At 33.9% G+C, this 14,562-nt stretch overlaps 1 protein-coding gene across 1 annotated transcript in view; it reads right to left on the bottom strand.

The window, feature by feature from the left end:
* Positions 1-14,562, bottom strand: part of LOC148948513 (solute carrier organic anion transporter family member 4A1-like) — a 193,796-nt gene that overhangs the window by 26,004 nt on the left and 153,230 nt on the right. Inside the window, exons 6-8 of the mRNA XM_089094440.1 lie at positions 12,955-13,076; positions 10,147-10,428; positions 795-987 (exon numbers count right to left, since the gene is read on the bottom strand). Coding sequence (XP_088950566.1) covers positions 795-987; positions 10,147-10,428; positions 12,955-13,076 — 597 coding nt within the window. The remainder of the gene's footprint in view (positions 1-794; positions 988-10,146; positions 10,429-12,954; positions 13,077-14,562) is intronic.

The raw sequence follows: 14,562 nt of genomic DNA on the forward strand, positions 1-14,562 counted from the left end.
TTGAGGGGTAACATTAAACTTAATAAATATTACAAATTTGGAATCAGCATAAAAAAGCAAATTCTTTTGATATATCTATTGTTTATTCATATTCTGTTTTTTAGAGTTTCGGTTACTATTGGGCCGAGTCACTCCTTACTAACAGTTCGTTACCACAAACTGTTTAACTCTATTTTGGTTTGATAAAATTCCGGCTTTCGCCGTTTTACGTGCCTATCTGTATTGTCTTGGAGATCACATTCACGATGAATGCGTAGAAGATACTACTTGAATTAGTGGGTACTTTACATTTTCAGTTAAAAACTTTCGTTTATGAAGCTTCAATTTGTACTGTAGCCTCTCATTTGTGAAGTTGTAAAAAATATTAAGATTTAGAATATTATACTGTGAATTTGCTACTTTCATTCTATTCATTCTGTTTGCTGAACTGTTTCTGAAATGGAATTAAAGCACACTTCTAACATTGCAGTACAAGAGAGTAAACAGTCTTTTTCACTTTGATATAACCGTGCCACTTATAGATATTCTAAGCTCTGCATATTAAAGTGTCAATGAAGTATTAATTCAAATAAAAAGATTTATGGAATGTTTTGTCTCTGGGTGCATTATAATTCCCAAGTTTGGTTGTTTGTTATGGCCCCTGGTTTTCAATGCACTGATCTATCAACCTATACATATTTGACCTGCTTGACGTAAGTTCAAATTTTAGGGCTCACTAGCCTTAAATGTTGTTGAACTTCTAAACACCAGATATTTTTGGCCATCTAACCGTAAAAACAAGAAACAGCTCTTACCCGTCTGGGAATCTGTTTAATCCAAACATGACTGGATTTGGGCATCTTAGGAGGAAAATGAAACAGCTACAAAATGCTATGACAGCAAGAATGATGCAGTAATTGAACATGCCACGACATTTTAACTTCAATTTCTTGACAATAAAACCACCTAGAAAAGTTCCAATGACGCCTGCCGGTACGAAAATGATACCTGTGGGAAATAAAATTATTCAGAAAAGTCAAGACATATTTTTTTATTTAAAAATTGAGCTCAACTAAATCAAGAATAAAGATGAATCAACTAGATGCATTACGCTTGATAATCTTCAGTCATCTTTCAGCAGGCTGCAATATTCCTCGTTCACACTAAGATTTTCCCAAGTTAGTGAAACATTTCCAAAGGCGTCCATTCCCAGCCTAATCGAATGGGATTTTCGAACATCTCATGTCTATTTGTCACAGGCTATTTGCAAAATAGCCTGAAACACATAAAAAATAATTTCAGATAGAAATGAAGTGTATCATTAGAATCACCATGGCTGAAAATCATTTAGAGGAGAGGAGAGTACCTTACCTTGAACGACAAGGAAAATTACTTTTTTGCAAGTGAAGCGCCTCTTTTTTTGTTCTGCTTCTTCTTCTGTTTTCTTTCTTCACCGCAAGTGGGGCACTGGAATATGGGAGAGATATTCCTGTGCAACAAGTGAAACAAGCCAGTTCATTCAAGTGAAATAAAATAATTAAGAAGGTGCTTTCAATGCTATTCTTGCCTTTTTGTCAGCCAACCTCAAAGGTCTTTTTGTAATACTTTCACTGGTATTATCTACTCGTTTTGTAATATAATAAGTTAAATCGTTTTTAGTTGAATATAATGAAGTCTGTATAATGAAGTCTGTATAATGAAGTCTGTATAAAGCGTTTAGTGAATATTCCCCATAATCCCTATCCCTATTTAAATAGGGATTTGGGGGACTAGAAAATGTGACTGTTATTTAACAGTTGATAGTATTAAGTTGAAACTTTCATCGTGTTGAAGGGGATGTTGAGCAAACTAAACGGGCTCTGCGCATACTGCTACTAATGCTAATACGACTACTAAAACTCTTGTCACTCCGTAAGCTTAAGTTGAAGCTTTCAAGGAATATTTAGACGGACGTTAAACTAAAGCAAAACGCGCTATGAGCATGTGGATTGTCAAAAGAGTGAGAAAGCAATTTAACAAGAATGGCCTACATATAGTTGAATGGTCCAGTAACTAAGTCTCTTGGGACATTGGGTATGTCGACCCCTCACAGCCATGCAATTATCCCATTATGCTTTGCAATTAATTTTGCTTTAAAGTTAAATCAAAAGGGACTGTGTGTATGCTGGTTGCCAATAAAGCATCTCAGCAATATCTCATGATCAACTGAGGGTATTAATTTGAAACTTCCAGGGCTACTACTACTACTTCTGCTCTTACAATTTAACTAAATCGAAAAGTGTAAGTGTATCCAGGTTTTCAAAGACCATGGATAGAATTCTTTGGGAATGGAATCAAGTTTTTTTTTTTTTCAGGTCAACCTGAGGAGGTGCAAAAATATATTTAACAATACTATTTGTGTCAAGATTTTTTACAGATTTTAGGTGGTTTAAAATTCTCAAAAAAGTCTCTTCAACTTACAAATAACAAGCAAAACTACGGATTTTTATAGAAAAAAAAAAAAAGATATACAAAAATATAAGTGTAAAACTAAAACAAATCTCCGTCAATAAATAAATGAAACCCAAAACGAAGAGAAATTACAATAAATAACCGAGTCAAGCTGAAAACGAGCAGAAATTAATGTGAGTAGGGCTGACAACCCCCACGCCTGCTCAAGACCAGAACATAATTTGCACTCTACTGAAATAAAAAAAAATATTTAAAAAATTTTCACTTTTTTTACTTTAACAAATAAAGAAGTTATTAAAACTATAAGGAATAGATATCAGAATATGTATATCAAACTGACAATACACGGTTATTGTTTTTTTTAGTAAGGTGCAAATTTTTTTCGGCTCTTAAGAAAACATGGGTGTTGCCAGCCCTACTCCTTTTAATTTTTGCTCGTTTTGAGTTTGACTAGGTTATCTATTGTAATTTCTGTTAGTTTTCGGTTTCATTTATTTATTAATGGTGATTCGTGGTAGTTTTACACTTGGAAGATAAGAAAAACAAATTCGCAGAATTTGACAACGCTGTCGTCCGTAAAAGCTTAAACAATAAGAATTATTGTTATTAACAATAACAATAAGAATAAGAATCCCAAAGCCAATTATCCTTTCAAAGGATAGCTAAACCTTCTTAACTTTTTGGTGCCATATATTTTAGCTTAATTTTGTGATTGTCAGCCTACATTTTTTTCTTCTTCATTTTTTTTTATTTGGCGGCCGCTGCTGCCAAAAATTGCAGAAGTTCATATGGAAGTCTTTTAACAATTAAATGAAAAAAAACGAGTTTTTTTTAACTGAAAGTAAGGAGCGACATTAAAACTTAAAACGAACAGAAATTCTTCCATGTATGAAAGGGGCTGGCCCCTCCTCAACGCCTCGCTCTTTCCGCTGAAATTATTTATTGTTTTAAAAAATAGAGTTGTGAGAAAGAGTCAAACTTTAGCATAAAGAGCGAGGCGTTGAGGAGGGGCAGCTCCTTTCATATACGGAATAATTTCTGTTCGTTTTAAGTTTCTATATCACTCCTTACTTTCAGTAAAAAAAACTTGTTTTATATTTAATTTCTGAACGTTTTTGATTTAATGCAGGTTTTGATTTTGGCTCATTCAATTATATGAGCAACTGAAACGAAATTTGCATATTAATTTTACCCTTTTTTGGCTAAATGACTTTCTCGGAAGTTGTTTAATTTTATTTACGAACGTTTTTATTAGTAATAAATATGCGTAACTTGCAAATTAACTTACGTAAAGAACTTCTATATTCGTATATTTTTATTACATATATTAAGAGGTTCGCCCCCTAGTCAATACCTCGCTTTTTACACTAAAGTTACAATTTTTTTTCCAATTCTTTAAGAATGACTCCTTAATCACAAATGCCGTTAATTAGAATAAATAGATCTTATGGAAGTACTTAAAAAAAAACTTTAGCGTTAAGAGCGAGGTATTGACTAGGGGCGAACCCAATCATATACGTAATAGTTTCTATTCGTTTTAAGTTTTTATATTGAAAAGTTTTCAGTTGAAATGTTTTTAAGTTCAAAACTTGTTTTTTTTTTTATTTAATGTCTGATCGTTTTTTTTTAAGGAAGCTGTGAAATCCGGTGCCCCCTTCATAGCAATATCCACTCCCCCATGAAAAACTTCCTCCATGGGAAATTCTCCTACGTAACCTCCAACCCCCCCCCCTCCTACTACCATAAAAAATCCCCCTGAAACCGTCTGTTTGCTTCCCAATAACCAATACTATATGTAAACATTGGGCAAAGTTCATAACTTGCAGCCTTCCCCTGGGGACTGTGGGGAATTAAGTCACCCTCAAAGACATATTTATCATATTTTTCGACCATGCTGAGCAAAATAATTATATCAAAATTTTGATCGGGCGACTTTGGGGGAAAATGAGTGTGGGAGGAGGCCTAGTTGTCCTCCATTTTTTGGTCCCTTAAAAAGGGCACTAGAACTTTTAATTTTAGTTCGAATGAGCCCTCCCGTGATATTCTAGGACCACTGGGTCGATATGATCACCCCTGGGGAAAAAAACAAACAAACAAAGACGCATCCGTGATCTTTCTTCTGCCAAAAAATACAAAATTCCACATTTTTGCAGATAGGAGCTTGAAACATCTACAGTATGGTTTTATGATACGCTGAATCTGATGGTGTGATTTTCATTAGGGTTCTATGACTATTAGGAGATGCTTCACACTTTTTTCGAAAATAAGGCAAATTTTCTCAGGTGAGTAACTTTTCATGGGTAAGACTAAACTTGATAAAACATATATTTGAAATCAGCATTATACATCTGATTCTTTAAATGTATCTAATAGTATCAAAATTACGTTTTTTAGAGTTTCGGTTGCTATTGAGCCGGGTCCCTCTTTACTTACAGTTCGTTACCATGAACTGTTTGAAAATGGATTTGTGTTTTTTTGAAAAGTTTTGAAGATACTTTTGCTATGTAAATTCCCCTTTTTCTCGTTCCTTAGCACTTTTTAACGAACTAAAAAACAAACTCAAACAAAATTCTCAAATTTGGGAGCCTTATTTTCCACGGGAGGGGGGGGGGGTATTTTCTGCGAGGGTTATTTTAGGGTGAAGAAATTATTTTCTAAATTTGTCCATTTAATAAGAAATCCCAGAAACGGGGGAGCCCAGCTAGAGAGAAATGGCCCAATTAGATCAAAGCCTTATAAACTAATCTAGGTTTTGTTCATTTGAGTAAATTCCCCTTCTGCTATAGAAGAACTACCAAAAAAATATCTAACTATGGAAGGGTTCTAGGTGTTTAAACCCCAGAAAATACCTCAACGCAGAAAATACCCCCTGGAAAATGTCCCCCCCCGCGAAAAATACCCCCTAGAAAATACTCCCGCAGAAAGTAAACCCTACTGAAAATACCCCCCCCCCCACTGTGAAAAATAAGGTTTCTAAATTTGATACTTTTTTTTAGTTTCGTTGAAAAGTGCTAAAGAACGGGGAAAAGAGGAACTTACACACCAGAACTATCTTAAAACCCGCGAATCTATTTTTGTTTAAAAGACTTTCATATAAACTTCTGCAATTTTTGGCAGTAGCAGCCGCCAAATTAAAAAAAAAAATAAATAAGAAAAAATTATAAGCAAACAATCATCAAAATTAAGCTAAAAGCATATGGCACCAAAAAGTTTAAGAAGGTTAAGCTTTCCTTTGAAAGGATAGTTGGCTTTGGGAACCAACAAATTCTAAATTGTTCAATTTTTGACGGACGAAAGCGTTGTCAATCTCTACAAGTTCGTTTTTCTTATCTTCCAAGTGTAAAACTGCCATAAAGCACCATTAACAAATAAATGATACCCAACAAAGTAGCAGAAATTACAATAGATAGCCTAGCCAAACTCAAAACGAGCAAACATTAAAAGGAGTATGGCTGACAACACCCATGTCTTCTTCAGACCAGAAAATAATTTGCACTTTACTAAAAAAAAAATAATAATAATAAAATAACTGCATGTGTATTGTCAGTTTGATATACATACTCTGATATATAGACCTTATAGTCTTAATGTTTCTTTATTTGTTAAAGCCAAAAAAGTGAAAACATTTAAAATGTATTTTGTTTTCAGTAAAGTGCAGACTATGTTCTAGTCTTGAGGAGGTGTGGGGGTTGTCAGCCCTACTCATGTTAATTGTTGTTATTTTTAGTTTGAATCGGTTATTTATTGTAATTTCTGTTCGTTTTGGGTTTAGTTCATTTATTTATGTTAATTTGTGGTAGTATTACGCTTGGAAAATTAGTTGAATTTATATCTGCTCATTTTTAGCTTAATGAGGCTGTTAACTATTCTTTGACAAACTTGTTTTGAGGAAAAAGTTTTTTATACTAATTTCCGTTCATTTATTATTGACATGATCTTTTTCATGTAAAAAATATTTTATATCTTTTTATTTTTTTTTCTGTTACACTCCATAGTTTTTTCTTTGAAGATTATTTTACTTTATTTCTGCTCATTTTTGGTTTAATGAGGCTCTTTACTTTTCTTTAAAAAACTTATGTTTCCCATTAACAAATACTATCTGTAAGTAATTAAATAATAAAAAAAAAAAGTTTTTCAACTGAAAGTGAGAAGCAACATCAAACCTTAAAACGAACTCAAATTATTACATATAGAAGGGGTTCCCCCCGCCTCAAAATCTCGTACTTTAGGTTAAAGTTTTTTTAAACAATTTTTTTAAACAATTCTAAAACAAAGCTTATTGTTCTAATTAAATGGCCATTGTGTTTCAGGAATCGTTCTTAAAGAATTTAGTCAAAAAGTCTAAACTTTACCGTAAAGACCAAGGTCTTCTGAAAGGGGCTACTCCTTTCAGATACGTAAGAATTCCTGTTTGTTTTAAGATTTGATGTTGCTCCTTCCTTTCACTTTTCTAAATTTAATTTCTGATCGTTTTTAAACAATACCGGGAAATCCAGCTCTCTCTCCATGAAAAATTGCGATACTTGTGTGTTATACACCACTCATTCAAGATTACGATGTGTAAGACTCGAGAACAAACTGGTTTCTTCGCTACTTTAGAAGCAAATTTGGGCTATATGTTTGCACGCTAGGAGGGGGAGGGGTACATTATGGCGGGTCTGCATGCAAAATGTGTTAGGTACAATTATTCAGCATATTAGGAAGTAAAAATTGTTTTCTAACTTCAAACTGTCCAAATACTTTACCCCCTTATGTGCAGATACACAGCCCAAATTACATATTTCCCATCTGTTATGTCTCTGTTATGTCACTAACCTGAAAGAAACTAACGAAGAAACCAATTTTTTCTCGAGTTTTACACAGTGTTAACTTGAGTGGCGTATAATACACAAGTGCCAAAATTCCTTCCCCCTACGAAAAAAAAACAAAACTCAAATAAAATTCTCAAATTTAGAAAACCTTATATTCCACTGGGGGGGGGGTATTTTCCACAGGAGGTATCTTCCGGGGGGTATTTTCCGGAATGGTGTATTTTTCCGCGGGTGGGTATTTTCCGCCGTTTTTTTTTGGGGGGGGGGGAGGGGGTATTTTTAAATTTTGTTTTTTTTTTGGGGGGGGGGTATTTTCCACAGGTGGGGGAGGCATTTTCCGTTGGGGGGTATTTTCTGCGGGGCGGTATTTTCCGGAGAGACTATTTTCCGGGGGGATTTTCTTTGGGGCGGGGGTATTTTCAGGGGAGTAATTGTCGGGGGGGGGGGTAAACGTCGGCCACCATGTTATCACAGCCAACGAGCTCTCCTGGCCTTGTACCGTCAGCCGTCATATTTCTAACTTTGCTAGATATTTTGAAAGCTCTTTCCATTTACATGAAGTTCACCTCATATAAGATTTTAAATCATAATCTGGTTCAGTTTTATCCTGACAAAGACATATCCTACTATGAACGAGAAATAATAACGAATTATCAAAAATGACAAAGCTGTTAGGTTAGACGGGGGAGAAAAATCTTTGATTGTCAGTTATTTTGTTTATGGCTAGCTAATCTTTATTTACATGTGTACCTGTGATTCCTTGTCAGTCATATCCCACTGGGTCTTAAAAAAACACTTATTGAAACAGTTTTGAGATGGGTTTAAGTGCCTCCTGTTTAAGTATTTTATTTTTTCTTTTTGTACTAAACCATTCAGAATATGGAGGTTAGATGTATATAAATAATATAAATGTATATAAATAATACAACAGTAACATCACGACTTGGGGAATTTTGGCTACTACGTCCTCGGCGCGTACAAACAGCTCCTCCCATTTAATCTGCCTTCAGCGGCCCAGTGTATATTACCCTGGAACGCGCATTTTCGCAGAAACTTTCTCAAAATGCCTTTGAAACTAACTCTAGACTTCGAAATCTGCTTGTAATTCATAAAGACATCTAATAATAACATTTAACTACTAATTGCCGATTTTTAAATATGTATAATAATAAATTAATTTAAAATTATTTAACAGTTTACAACAGTTTATAATAACAGTTTTGCGTGCTAGAAAAATATGACTTGTCTACAAGTGAAAACATCGAATGTCGCTTATGTTTATACTTGTTTAAACGTTCTCCGGAGCACTTGCATCTTGGTCCGGCTTTGTAAAATGGTTGTGATAAGGAATGATCATACTGTATTATATTTATTTACAGTGAGTTACTTATACTTTTATCTAGTATCATTTGCATAATCCTGGTGTACCTCAAGCTATGTAACATTTTTAAACCTTTAAAAAAGCTATACTCCTTAATTGACCTCTATGGAATGTATACAATATCCAGGACCTACGAGACAAAAGCCTTAGTCCCCTTCAAAAATACCCCCTAACATAACTTTTTTTTCCTTTTTTTTGTAGTCATAGGCAATGGTAATGAATATGAAAGGTCATAGCATTGGTTTCAGATATTGGAAGTAAAGGAGTAACACTCCCCCGATACTCTGATTAGACTATATTTTTCGGTTGCATGCTAAGGCACCAATATTCTCAGTGGCTGATCTAGGAGGGTAAGGGACCCCAGCCCCCACAAGGTTTTCCTGGCGTCTTCATTCCTTTTTTTTCTTTTTTTACTCTTTTCTCAGAGTAAATTCATCAATTTGGTCAATTAGTGGCATCTTTGTCACACTAAACCCCCCCACCACCCAAGATTTTGCTCATTGGTACCCTGGTCAAATTGGGCCTCCGCCAAGATTTTGCTCTGGATCCGCCCCTGAGCATTCTAAAATATTTGAACAACAAATCCATGTTGATTTTCAATTTTTTTTTAAATTGAAAAAAGAATACATAAAAACTTACAAAATAGAATTTCTTAAATAATAATTAAATTTAAAAAAATCTATTAAACTTGAACAGCTGTGTAAAATGCTACATTGGAAAAAATAATCTCGGAACGAGGTTCCATGATGGTTGGGTCCTGAGAATTGTGCTCTTTTCTACCTTCTCCTCTTAGCAGCCCATGCCATATTTTAAACAATTTTATCTTAGTTCAAGTGAGCCTTTTGACAATTCATAGCAGCTCACTATCTCTCTCAAAGAATATCTAGGGACAAAGCTCAGATTCTGGGAGTTTCAGCTGAGAATCCTTCACCTTGACTCACGAGATTCTCAATTGGTTTTACCATTGCTGTATACTTTATGAATTGAACAGGAAAATATGTGCAGCAATAGCAGTATGTATCTGAATAGGTTGACCTGGTAATTTGGTGTAGTACGTGAAATTATGTTGCACAATCTTATAGTAAAAGTTTTGACACTGTCATAGTGTTGATCAATTCCTGATCCTTCCCAGTCATGACCATCCACATTCTCTTTGGACTAAAAATGCCTCTAAAATGCAACACCGGATAACTAGAGGGATGTTTCTTATTTTCAAACATATATCTAAAAAGAAGACTGAAATATAGTCACTTTTTGGGAACAACAAAGCACTGGAAATAAAAATAAAGCTAACGATCTCTGAAGTTAAGAGTTAAGCAAAAAGATTAGTTCAAGAGGAGAGTTTTACCCTTTTTTTGTTTACTTCGTTCTTGTTTACATGGAAGACCAGTGTGACTTAAAAATTGTTGATTGTGACCACAAGAAAAAGAGCATACAGAACATCTGAACAAGCTATATTTGATAAAAGCTCTGAATTAGGAAAAGGGCCTCTAATAACTAACTGTTACCAAAAGTTTTAATTACCAATTAATAGTGCAGCCTGGCCAGCAGGAACAAGGTACTGACTTTCTAAAATCTTTTGAGCAAATCCTGAAATTCCAGCAACAAGAAAGCCTTCACTTGCACCAGCCAGACTGATAGCTACGAAGGTTGGATTTGAAAATATTGCTATGACATTTTTGGGCAAGTCCTTCAAACCTCCTCCATCAGCTCCAACAGCATCGTCATCATCATCTTCGCAAACTTCTCCTTTTTTCTTTTTCTGATACGCCTGAGAAACTTTCTGAGCGGCAATCGCTTTCGCACCTGAAACAGAATTTCAACAGAATTTCAGGACAATCGAAGACAATAATGATCTTAGGTAAGATCACCATAATTCTGAAATTGGCGTCCATGGTACATCTTGACATTACCTAAATAAAGTTATACCTTACCTCCCCTCTTCCCAAGCACTCCTAACATTCATGGGCATGAATCTTTGCAAAGGGTGCTCAAACAAGTACAAAACTTATAGCTCAAACAAAAAGAATGAACTAGTAAAAAACTAACAGTAACTCACAGTAGAAGCCTCATTTTAACGGCGAAGGAAATCCCTTTAAAAGCAAATAGAAATGGTCAATATGATTAGGATCGTTTACCTTTATCTTCATAAGAACTTTATTTTTTTTAATTGAATTACATGATTAAAACTCAGTTCCTACTACAGGTCCATGGATTCTAATTTTTACAAAAAAAATCTAAAACCTTTACTAAATTGTTTTTGTATCTCGAATCGATTATTTTTTAATTAACACTGATGCAAACATTGCATCTCAGAATAACGCCGGTATATGTTTTTTTTATCTTACAATAAAGTTAAATGTATCCAGTAAGAAAAAAATTGTTTGATAGATACAAGTCATCTTTAGCGAAAATACAAGTTCTGTGTTTTTCGCAAAAAACGAAAAATAGTAGTGTGCTTAAAAGTACTGCATTTTCTTCTAGGCTACTAATAAAGCTGGCACATATGAAAAAAATGATGACAAAAATTAATACTAAAACTTGGCTTTTCTTATAAAGGCACCTAATCTGGCAAAGAAAAAACAGAAATTCAACTGTCAAGAAAATTTAGGCAAAACTGAACATAAATAACGCTTAACTACAAACACCCATTTTCACGAAGAGCTGTGGAACTAAATATTTCGGCTGTTTTTAATCATTAAGCTGCTCTTTTTTGAAAAATCACCAAAAACCACTATACAGAAACACTTTCTAATATCCTGCTGGATTTGTTTCCAAGTCTAGCCACTACTTGTCTTCATGAGAATAACGGTCTGGCAGGTTTCTGATAGCTGGGAATACTGAAAATAAACAATGGAAGGCTAAGTCAGCTTAGTTTTCCGGCTCACGAATAAATGCATATGGTAAAACCTGGGGATTAAGAAAAATATCCAAAAGTAATGAACGGTATGTTTTTCTCCTTGATCTTAACCTTATGTTTTTAGTACAAAAGTGAAAAATTAAATTCACAGGAAGCTGGTTTCAAAAATTGTGTCAACACTATTTTGTCCTCAACTATTCTGACATTAAATCTTTTGCTAGATGCATCTTAAGAATAGGGAAACATCTGTTCCAATTTTCCAGCTTGTTTTATACTGTTTCTATATCTGTTATACTGTTCTATATGTTTCTACATGTTCTATATGTTATACTGTTTCTATATGTGTTTCTATATACTGTTTCTATATAATGTTTTTATATCTTGTTAAATATTGTGTCTTAAACCTTTGCTTTTAATGATGAATCATAAATGTTATGCTTGTAATATAAATAATGTTCAACTCGACAATATATGAATGGGATACATAGTTGCCGGTATAGTCATACGTAATTTTCCTTTTATTCCATATGACCATTATGTGACATGGGTATTAATCTTGCAAAGTGCATACACAAGGAGCCCTGCAACCGTAGAGAGTGAGATTAAACAAGAGAGCAAAATACTAAAAGATACCAAATCATCCAATAGCACGAGCCTGATTCCAAATGGACTTTCTATGAATGTACAAATGGACCTTCAACAAATCTTCAAGAAACTGCATGAAAGCTTTGGTAATAATTACCATTTTGAAGATGTCTTCAGAATTTTAGGGACCTAGATTTTTCCTAGCCCTTGAATTTAATAGAAATTACCGCAAAAATTTAATTTTAAAATATGCTTAAAAATAAACTTGTGTGTGTTAATATATATCCAAATATTTAATACAAAAATTGTTTCATAGTTGTGGTGAATGAACAAGCTATGTCATTTCTTTCTTTCCTCACATTTTTTTGTTACAGCTCCTGTAATTTGTTGTACTTCACTTTTTTTATGGTCCTAACCTACTGTTGAACACCTATACTGATTTTCGCCAAAAGCCCCCAGCTTTGACCCTCCGTGTGGCAGCATTGCTGGAGAATTCTTCGCATCAATCCTAGTATATTTTCTGCACAAAAAAATTGAGAAACTGCTGCCAAACAATTACTTATGGTGGTGAAAACGCTCGAATTACCTTTTATTCGAAGCAAAGAAGAAAACAAGCAAAATGATATTTACAGTACGTATTACATATCATTTCAAATATAAAAATCAACCAAATCCAACAATTTGATGTAAAAAAAAAACTTACAATTCTCGCCTATAATTCCTGCAATAACCCTGCTATAATTGCTGTTAATATAGATCATAGTGCTTTCTAATATCAACAGCAGAAATTTAAACTGCTAGATGACTGCTCATTCTAAATTCAGCGATAACGGTTCAAGACAAAAATATTATTAGTTTGAATTATATGTAGCTTATATTTATCATACCTGGTAACTTAGAAGGAAATGCGAGGAGAAGCCACCCAATTATCAGTGCAAATAAGCCGCAAAAAAGAAAACCAATCCACCAAGCTCCAACAAAATTCGTTGCTACAACTTCAGGTGGAGCCCTATAAAATAAACAACATTTTAGCAATGGTGCCTTCAATCGCTATGTGAAACCTTTCTTAATGTCTTAAGTGCCTTAAATGGCCTTTCAAACCAAGAAATTACGTTACGGTGATCCTGCTCTAAGCATCTTATTACAGTAAACAGAAAATTGTACAATATGCTGACTAAACTATGCTAAAATAAAGTATTTCAGTACAAAGTTACTACATTCAAGAAGCAATATTGAACATATGGGTTTCTTACAATAACAGCCCCATTCCTTTCGAGTAAACCTTTCTATAGGAAATAAGCTCTTCGAGTACTCAGAAGAGAACTTTTCTGGAGCACTAAAAAAAGAAACAACTGTTTCCTAATGATATACCAACCAAACCAGCTGAAATTACGGCTGTTTATTACTGATCTGTTCCCTTTCCCCTAATACGTTGCTACAACTTCAGGTGGAACCCTATAAAATAAACAACACATTAGCAATGGTGCCTTCAATCGCTATGTGAAACCTTGCTTAATGTCTTAAGTGCCTTAAATGGCCTTTCAAACCAAGAATTTGTTTTATGGTGATCCTCCTCTAAGCATCATAAGTAGTATGTTACCTTATACTTTGCGGAGACATATAGCAATCTCCATGTTATTTGCGGAGACATATAGCAAATACCATGTTATTTTAACAGACATATAGGAAATATCATGTTATTCTACGACGCCCCCGTACCAAACAGGTTTTTCTGGTAGGTATAATCTGGATTGGTAGGTACAATCTGGTTAGGTGGGTATAATCTGTTTTGGTTCAAGTTTTTCTGACACAATTAACTGAATTTCTATTTCATGATATACAAGTTTTTTTTAGGTTAAATCCGTGTCAGAAAAACCGGTGTGTCATTTTTAGTTGCCAATATATTGCCAAACAGTTGCCAAACAATTATTTTTTGTATATATTCAGGTTTCAAATTAGGTTCTTCAGCAGTTTTGAATAGTTTATTCAACTTAACACTACTGACATTTTTTGTGAACATTTACATAGAAAATGGATAATTCTAATCAATTTCTGGTGAGTAAAATTTTCTTACTGTTATTATAATAAAAAGAAAATTGTCTCGTCAATAGGTCAAGGAAGAAAATCTTTACTTAAACTGTGTGATTATCTCTTTTAAAATGCTGAATTCATCATTAAGTTTTAAGTTATTCCGAGTATTTCAATTTTAGTAAATATTCAAAAAAAAAGAGAGACATGTTCGCTTCGATTTTGATTCAATGTATATGAAAAATTAAAATATAATGGCAGAAACAACCCCTTTGCTAATGATTAACCTTTTTGACTACTTAAGACAGACAATAGAACTAAGGGTACTTATGCGCCTAGAAGCCTATTGTTTAGGAGCTGAAACCTCTGCATAGTTCTCATATAGGCTGAAATTTACGGTATGATTTTTATCAAGATCAGTGGGCCTTTTTAGGGATGTTTTTGAAAATCAAGAAAATTTTTTAAAA

This window comes from Artemia sp. Qi Xiang Cuo, chromosome 9 (assembly GCF_049724085.1).
Source record: "Artemia sp. Qi Xiang Cuo chromosome 9, ASM4972408v1, whole genome shotgun sequence".
NCBI lineage: Eukaryota > Metazoa > Arthropoda > Branchiopoda > Anostraca > Artemiidae > Artemia > Artemia sp. Qi Xiang Cuo.